Source organism: Taudactylus pleione, unplaced genomic scaffold (genome assembly GCF_031769625.1).
Source record: "Taudactylus pleione unplaced genomic scaffold, aTauple2 ptg000579l, whole genome shotgun sequence".
In the NCBI taxonomy this organism is placed as follows: domain Eukaryota; kingdom Metazoa; phylum Chordata; class Amphibia; order Anura; family Myobatrachidae; genus Taudactylus; species Taudactylus pleione.
In genome coordinates, this window is record NW_028284981.1 from 5546768 (window position 1) to 5556136 (window position 9369).

At 43.7% G+C, this 9369-nt stretch overlaps 1 protein-coding gene across 1 annotated transcript; it reads left to right on the forward strand.

The window, feature by feature from the left end:
* The first annotated feature begins 269 nt into the window (after positions 1-269).
* On the forward strand, positions 270-2845 carry SLC10A3 (solute carrier family 10 member 3). Its single transcript, XM_088453516.1, has one exon. The coding sequence runs from the start codon at positions 938-940 to the stop codon at positions 2348-2350; it is 1413 nt and encodes a 470-aa protein (XP_088309642.1). The 5' UTR covers positions 270-937; the 3' UTR covers positions 2351-2845.
* The last annotated feature ends 6524 nt before the right edge of the window (positions 2846-9369 follow it).

Consider the following 9369-nt stretch of genomic DNA (forward strand, 5'->3'; position numbering starts at 1 on the left):
TGCCTAGAGTGATTTAGATGACGTGAGCGAGTGAGTGAGTGAGTGAGTGAGTGAGTGAGTGAGGGGGCCGACCAGCCACTCAGCTCCTGTCATGTTACAGGCTGTGTTTGAAAATGACAGTTAGGAGCTGATATGTTGTTATTTTATCACTTTCCAATGTATCACTTTTCAGAACTTCGTACATCTGCCCCTGACTATACTATAGGTCCGAAAACTACAACTCCCGCCGAGCACTGCGCACAGACGCGCTTGTGGAATGCGGAAGTTACCGCTCTCAGCTGCAGGCTCGGCCAGTGCCAGTCACGTGATAACCAGGAAGGGATAGACCCTGACAGGCAGTGCCGCCGCTGGTGCTGTTGGCTGAGAGATCATGAGCTGCGTGGTGCAGGTGCAGGGACTGTGACTGTGCAAGCCAAGGAGGGATCACAGCCACAGACAGCTCACCGGAGAGTTGCAGGTGGGAAGATAATCCCATTTGCACTGGGATTGCCGAGTTGCCTGAAGAATCCTGTAAGTGTGGAGACACGGGTGAGCGTACTTTGCCAACGGCTACACGGGTGACGGGTGACAGCATACAGCCGTGACCCAGCAATGGACACTTAATGCACATGCCATGTGAGCAGTGAGAAAGACGTCAGCAGAGACCCCCTGCAATGAGTCAGAAGGACATCAGCAGAGACCCCCTGCAATAAACCAGAGAGCCATCACAGAGACCCCTGCAATAAACCAGGGAGACGTCAGCAAAGATCCTCTGCAATAAGCCAGAGAGACATCAGCAGAAACCCTCTGCAATAAGCCAGAGAGACGATGCAAGCAGTGAGGGTGAGGTGGTCCCATAAACTAGGCATCATGTCAACATGAAGTGAAAGCCTCAAACAGTCCTTGTGTTTTTGAACTGTATCAGAGAAGACTGAGACCATTCCTTCTGCCATGCACGATGCAGTATTCTCTATTTGCATTCCTTGGCTCTGTGCTGTCCCTCACATCTCCACAGCCAGCATCTGACTCCCTATCCGATTCTCATCTCCTGGTTCCCAGCATAGGCCAGCCTTTGAACACCTCTCCCATCTCAGTCACACCTGTCTCCCCTACCTCCAGGACCATATCACCCTCACCCACCGCCACATCACCGCCAGGATTTCTGCAGATTGGGGACGGCGGCAGCTTACAGTTTGACTTTCCAGAACACAGGGCAGGTGTTATTGTAGTCGGCATTGGAGCTGCCCCTCGCACTTCTGAACTTAGTGTCTCATCCCTGGACACATCGGTGTTGAAGGTCCTCAACGTGAGCCGTCGGGCTGGGGGTTTGCCAGATAAGGTGTTTGCACATATCTTGTCTGGGATGCCTGGCACTGCCCCCCTTCATTTGAGACTGAAGCTTCTAGGATCTGTTATCGAAGAACGGGATGATTTTTCTATCCATGTCGTCCCCAACGCTGACGCTCCAGAATTATCAGGATTTTCTGCGAGTCATTTCTCCGAAAGTCCACTCCTCTATGGACTACTGCCCATCCTCTTCATTAACAAATGTGCCTTTGGATGTAAGGTGGACCTTGAGGTGCTGAAAAGCCTGTTGAAGCGTCCCTACCCTCTCCTACTAGGCATTGTGGGACAGTTTGTTTTGATGCCTATATATGCGTACTGTCTCTCCCTGCTTTTTGGACTGTCCCAGCCATTAGCGTTGGGGCTAGTGGTCACCTGTTCCTCTCCAGGCGGTGGTGGTGGATATTTGTACAGTCTCCTGTTGGGTGGAGACGTCACTTTGGCCATATCCATGACTTTGGTTTCCACAGTGGCCGCTGTGGGCCTGATGCCTCTCTCGTCCTCCCTCTATGGGCGCTTTCTCGGTGTCCACCATACACTCCACATTCCGTTTTTTAAAATCTTTGCCACTTTGCTGTTTATAGCTGTGCCAATCTCTACAGGGATGTTGATAAAATGGCGCTTCCCCCAAGTGTCTCGGATGCTCCTCCTCGTCATAAAGCCTTTCAGTGTTGTACTGATGGTGGGGGGGCTGTTCATGGCCTATCAGATGGGCTCCTCCCTCCTGAGCCAAGTGCCCTCTATACTAGTGGTAGCTGGCGTTAGTGTACCGCTAGTGGGTCTCCTGACTGGATACTTGCTCGCATTCTGCTTGCGACTACCCATTCCCCAACGTCGGACGGTCAGCATTGAGGTTGGGGTACAGAATAGCCTTTTGGCCCTGGCAGTTCTTCAACTCTCGTTCCAACGAGCTGAAGCGGACCTTTCTTCGCAGGCACCATTCCTAGTGGCACTGAGCGGAACTTCCGAGATGTTACTACTGGTCCTGTTGCACCTTGTCTACCGAAAACTGAAAGACCGTAATTGATATATTGGCTGTGTTGTACCAGCCGGCTTTACAACAAATGGTTTACATGCTTCAAGCTTGTAGTTTTATTCCTATATCCCTGTGTAGTTATCTTTCAACTTTCCTGGTGTCTTCTCAAATTTCAGGCAAAGAGGTGGATTGTTGTACATTCTACTTTTTCTAGACATTCCTTTAAAACACAAAAAAAGTCTTAATGGTAGTCGGTGACCTCAGGCAGATGTTTACAGCGCGTTGACTGAGTAAGACAATCTGATAGATCTCTCTCCTTTTAAATGTGCCTATGGCTCTACATTATTGCATCATCTACCCTCCACTTGTTTTTTTTTAATGCTACTCCTCTATACTTGTCCTTGAAAGCCAAAGGTCTGTGTTCAAAATATTCCATGCACTGAGGGGGAGAAATGGCTATTTTTGATACAATTACTTTGTAATGTATGCAGGGTATTGTTCTAAACTTTTCCTTGTCCTGGTACGAATTAAACAGAAGTAAAACCACAGCGGTTCCTGTGTGCATTTGAGAATGTATATGTATGTATGTGTGTGTGCCGGTGTGTGTGTATGTGTGTGTGTATGTATATATAATTTTTTTTTTTTTTATTAATAGTTACTTAGCACAGGGCTTTACAGAGGATATTTGGTCATTCACATCGGTCCCTATTCCTTATCACATGTACATATATACACATTAGGGATAATTTTTTGGTCAAAATCCAATTAACCTGCCACCATGTTTTTGGATTGTGGGAGGAAATACAAGGAGAACATACAAACTCCACACAGTTAAGGCCTTGGTGGGAATCAAATTCAAACGTATTACTGTTGGCAGTAATGCTAACTGCTACACCAGCCATGATTCTAAATAGCTTTTCTCTCCCCTTCTCCCTCCCCCCCCCCCCCCAACCTGAGCAGTACAAGATTCAGGAGGAATCCACAGATTTAAGGGGTCTATTCATTATTGGGTGTTGGATGGGCTCCGAAAACCAGCTGTCCCCGCGATTAGTAAAACTGCTACAGATGAACAGTACTTACCTCCCCCGTCGCTGGATTCTGCGCATGTGTGACCTTTTGGGAGGCAGGGCGGAGGGATCCCGCTTTGCATCCCCGGAACTCCTTCCCATAGGAAGGAGCGGGACTCCGACAACAAACCCCATCTGAAGATGGCGTGTGTCCTCGCAGGCAAACTCTGAAAACATTAAGCTTTCGAAGTTTGCTGAATATGAGGTGGTCCCATTGGCGCTCCTGATGAATGGCCCTTTACCTAAAATATGCAGAAACTAGTGCTTCCGTATGTGTGGCGGGCCATTAAGTGATGATAAAAGGACCCCTAAGTCTGAAAAAAAATATTTAAAAATCAGGATTATCACTCACATTTATATATTCTGACTTTTTTTTCATTTAAAGTTGTTTTATACTTAACCTATAGAAACCTCTCTGTTCCTTAGAACAGTGACTCATGTACAGATTGCATATGTACAGTATCACGTGCGGCATGTAAGGTTATTGAAGATGTCTCTGTGATAAGATATTCACGTCCAAAGGTGGTATAGTGGTAACATAAAACCTACTGATAAGTGGAATGCAATAGAATATTGGTCCAACAGGAACTCATTGGGTAGCATAGGCGTTGGGAGGGAGGGGGGGGGGTAGTGAGTGTGGCCACGGATGGACAGGAACTGTGCATTATAGCAGTAGGCTGCACAGCCCCTACACTGCAGGACTGCACTGAGGAGAAAGTCTAACGTGCGGTCTTCAAGTTGAAAGACCGCACATTACGCCTCTACCTCCGTGCAATGCAGGGGCTGTGCAGCTTATTGCTATAAAGCACAGCCCCTGACCATCCGCGGCCGGTGCTCCAGTCCCTGCCTCCTGGTGCTCCGGTGCCTGTAGCCTAGCAACAGGTAAGTTGGAGGAAGGGAGAAAGGGTAGAGGAGGGGGGGATTGACAGAATGAATTTATATTGCCCCCCCCCCTACAACATAAAATCGATCCAAAGCCCCTGATGGGTAGCGATCAGTGTCTTTATTGTATCTGTTCTTACTGCACAGAGATGGAGGCAGCATTTTTCTAAACTCTGGTACCCACACTACATCATGCTTCCAGTTCTCTATGTATGGGAACAAATGCCTGTCCCCACTGTATATTTGACAGGTGCTCTTTAAATATCAGTATGTTAAGTGAACAGTGAAATCAGGTTTGAAAGTTGCCAGGGTTTGGTAACCCAACACAACATGTGATAGTGTCTGTTTGCACAGGACAAACTGAGCAGTATTTGCAAAGCAGGGACTGCCATCCCAGTATTAGACTTGGCTGTAGGTTATCTTCAAAAGGTGCACCTGGTACGCCTATGCTTCTAATCATTATTATGGCTGTGAATAATATATAGGATGACACATTCCCTTTTGTGAATTATATAGATAATAGATGTTCCCAAGGAATTGTGACCTATAAAGGCACAAGGCACAGGACTGCAGTCTGTGTGCATCTATAGCAGTCATAGAAATTGGTGATGACTTTGCTAATATCTGTAATAATTTACACTAGGACACAGCCCTCCAGCTGCTGTGGAACTACAGATACCAGCATGCCCTAATAGCAAAACTGTAGCAGCCATGCTGGGATGTGTAGTTCCACAGCAGCTGGAGGTTTGATTGTTGAATACCCCTGCGCTCTTGTATTCCATGCATGTAGTACACAAGTTTTGCTAATGTACACTGATGTTATGACATCATAGTATTATAACTTCCTGTATATGTTGATATTATGTACAGGAGTTTATACATTAACAAAACCTTTGCATTATGCTGACATACTCAAATAGTATTGGACTGAAGATCTAAACAAAGGGACTGGTTCAGTTCAGGGCAAGGTTCCGCTGTGCGCACTTCCGAATATGACAGTAAGGAGACTGTTTCTTAGTTTTTTTCTGTATAGGGTGTGAGCAGCTATACATGATTTTTCTTACCTGTGACATCCCGCAATTTCTTACATACCCTTGCGCTTTAGATAAATAGAAACAGAAAAAATAAGGCTCTTTTGTGGGGCACTCTTATGTTTAAACAAAATAATAAAATATAACTTTTATTTCTTCACTTATAAAATATGGTTCCTCAAAGGTAACCGAAAGGGTAAGTTATAGTATAGGTAGGACTACTAACAATTAACAGACATGTGACAATAACCTACAACACAGATATACATAAATATGAAGAGACATATACTGTATGACAGAAATCTTTACCAGTATTAATTAAGAACAGGAGGTTCTCATGAAAGATAAGTCTCCTTATTGTAAAAAGGAGTTATATTGCTCTTGCCTGTGACTTTGTTCATGCATTTCACTTAGCATAACCATGGTCTGGGTACTATGTCCGCAATGTTAAGGTGCCCACACACATACCGATGTATCGTGAGGACGATTTTATGGCCAATTTCCTCATGAACTTTCACGGGAGCTCCCTTGCCGTCGTGATCACGATTTGGAGTTAAAAATGTCCAATCTGACTAAAGAACTATCTTGCAGCCAATGCATTGTATCCCAGATTGGCTAATCTGCCCTGCAGCACGGCAGATCAGAAGATGCGATGTACGACGAGCGGGGACGCGCATCGGCATCGTGCTCGTGAGTATAAACTCACGATTTGTACTTTTTTTACCCGATTCGTCGTCACGATTCGTCGAAATCGGCCAAATTGTGTAAAATGTCGCTATGTGTGTGGGCACCTTTTAGAATTCAAGATGTATGTGGTAAATCACACAAAAATGTAAATAAACATCATAAGTGGAATATTGCATTCATCACATGCTATATATCTAAACATATGTCGGTCATAGGATGTGGTACTAGTCTCAAATCAAACATAGATGCAAATATCAAACATATACACCTGGTTGGTATATATTATTATAATCATGACATACATAAATATATTCAGAAAAAGAATTGGCGAAAATCTTTTACAAGATAATTTGAGAACAGAGGTTCTCATGCAGGGTATACCTCCTAGCATGAGTGAGCTTGATACATATGGTCTGATATATACAAGTATATTGGCATCCCCAATATATAATCCTAAAATACAGCAGTGATGGATATATTGTATCTACTATATGGAAATATCAAAAATATATGCATAGGCATCAATGATAAAGTATTACATAGATCATAAGTCACACATGTGTACATATATGGCCATAGAAATACAGGTAAATATCATGCACTATAATCTCTGTATATCCCAAAGGTAAATTTCTGTCATATACTACAATAATCTTTATGACAAAGTGTACCCATAGCCAGCCCAATGTCTGGTAGTGCAGTGATATTCATGGTGAAAAATATACATTGTCAGTGACCTCACATTAATGTGGCTGATACCTAACAAAGCATAGCAACTAATACATATATTAAGTACTGTTCACTTAGAACAGATCAATAGGATGCTCCTAGTCTCAGAGCCATTGCTCACTCGGGTAATGTAGTAAGCTTATAAATACATATGAAATCCCACACAGGGAAGATACATATAAGTAAGGAGGAAGTGGAGATCAGCGTGTGCACCCGCCGTTAGCTCTCCGTCAATCACCACTGCAGGAAGTCGGGACGCGCGTTTCGCCTGTTGGGCTTGGTCACCCCCGCACACAGATAGAGAGTCTCAGCTCTCTATTTAACTGCTGGCTAACGGGGATTACTCCCGGTCATATGGAAAGTGAAAGGGGATTATCCATTGGTTACCCGAGACACGTGATGTGTATCGGATATTAAATAATAATATCCTTATTTATCCTTATATGTTTGATATTTGCATCTATGTTTGATTTGAGACTAGTATAACATCCTATGACCGACATATGTTTAGATATATAGCATGTGATGAATGCAATATTCCACTTCTGATGTTTATTTACATTTTTGTGTGATTTACCACATCTTGAATTCTAACATTGTGGACATAGCACCCAGACCATGGTTATGCTAAGTGAAATGCATGAACAAAGTCACAGGCAAGAGCAATATAACTCCTTTTTACAATAAGGAGATTTATCTTTCATGAGAACCTCCTGTTCTTAATTAATACTGATAAAGATTTCTGTCATACAGTATATGTCACTTCATATTTATGTATATCTGTGTTGTAGGTTATTGTCACATGTCTGTTAATTGTTAGTAGTCCTACCTATACTATAACTTACCCTTTCGGTTACTTTTTGAGGAACCATATTTTCTAAGTGAAGAAATAAAAGTTATATTTTATTATTTTGTTTAAACATAAGAGTGCCCCACAAAAGAGCCTTTTTTTTTCTGTTTCTTTTTATCTAAAGTATAATCTGGCTCTGGGGAGCACCGCCAATATGAGTTATTACGGGTGAGATATTATATCCTATACTATTCTTTACAATTTTGGTCAATTATAACTTGTATGAACATTTATGTGCATATTCTGTGCGGAGTAAAACAACCCCCCCCCCCCCTTCTTTCTCATACCCTTGCGCTTAGCAGATAAGGTGCATACACACGTAACGATTTTGTGACCAACGATTTTCTGTCAGCTTTTCTGTCAGATGTTCCCTTTAAAAAAGTGAACGATTTTTGAAGTGTAGTGAACGATTTTTACAGCGATGAACGAAAAATGTTCCTTTAATGAAAATCGTTATGTTGGACAGTCAGAAATGGACGATAAAGTACAAATGGGAGCGCGCTTGAACGAATATCGTTCATCGTTATAACTCAGAAACTGAACGATTTTTTGAACGATAACTATGTCGTTAAGGACAAATCGTTCAAAAAATCGTTACGTGTGTATGCACCTATATTCATAGGTGCCAAATCAACTAAGTTTCAAAAGTATTTAGCTTCTAATGTTATGTTGTTGTCATAATAGAGGGCCTCCTTTAAAGTTAGGAGCAAATCCAACTAAAGGGTGCATGTTTGCACTTGCGTAAACCATATTGTGCAAAGGATCTAAATGCAGTTTTGTTGCATGCAAAGAAAATACCAGTGGCTCTGAACATTTTCCCAAGATCTGCCATTTACAGTCCAGATTTTAAGGATATCCTTGCTTGAGTCCAGATGGTTAAATCAAATTGACTGAGGTACTAAGTGACTTGATCTCAACCATAGATATCCTTAAGACCTGGACTGTAATGGAGGAGTTTGCGAAGCTCTGGTGTAACACTACAATTTAGTGTTGAGTTAGGATGCACCCCCTCCCATACCTGAACCTCCCATTTTAACCCCCCCCCCCCTTTTATCTTTTGCAGTGGGACATAGGCCCGATGTTTAGGCACTGAGCCGCGTCCGGCGTTCGCGAGCCCCGCCGAGTGACTGAAGTTCAGTCGCTACGGGACTCGCAACAAGACGGGGCAGCTGTCGATGGTGAGTGACAGCTTGCCCCGTTTTGTGGGCAGGTAGGGGGGGGTGGCTGGACAAATGCAGGCGTTCCCTTAGGAACGCCTGGCGTTTGTAGGGAGGTCTCACTGACATCACTACTGATGTCAGTAGTGGACTTCCTGCTCTATTAGAGTAGGGAGTCCACTCGGCCTTGCGGCAGCCTAGACCCTACTGTAGGGTTTTGTCGCAAGGTCGATCGTCGCAATTATCGCGATGGTCTCCTAGTCGCTCGCACAAACTGTGGGTGGTGTCCTACAGCTTTGCGAGCGGCCGGAGAACAAAAAAAATAAACTCCCACAATCCCAGCGTGCGGGCAGCGGCAGCGAGCGGCTCTGAATCGGCCATAGTTTTGCCAAGATGCAAACTTGCACCCAATAGCTAAGTGGTTATCAACTACAATCCTCAAATTCCCCCAACAGGTCATGTTTGCAGGATTTCTATATGTGGAAACAGGAGGGATAATTACTGACCTAGAAGATAGATCAACGCACCTGAATATTGTTTAAAGAAATACAGAAAACATGACCTGTTGGGAGTACCTGAGGACTGGAGTTAGGAACTACTGTTCTAGCTGGATTCACTCCTAACTCACTCTGAATTAGACCTGATATACAGTATGTGCCTATAGCAA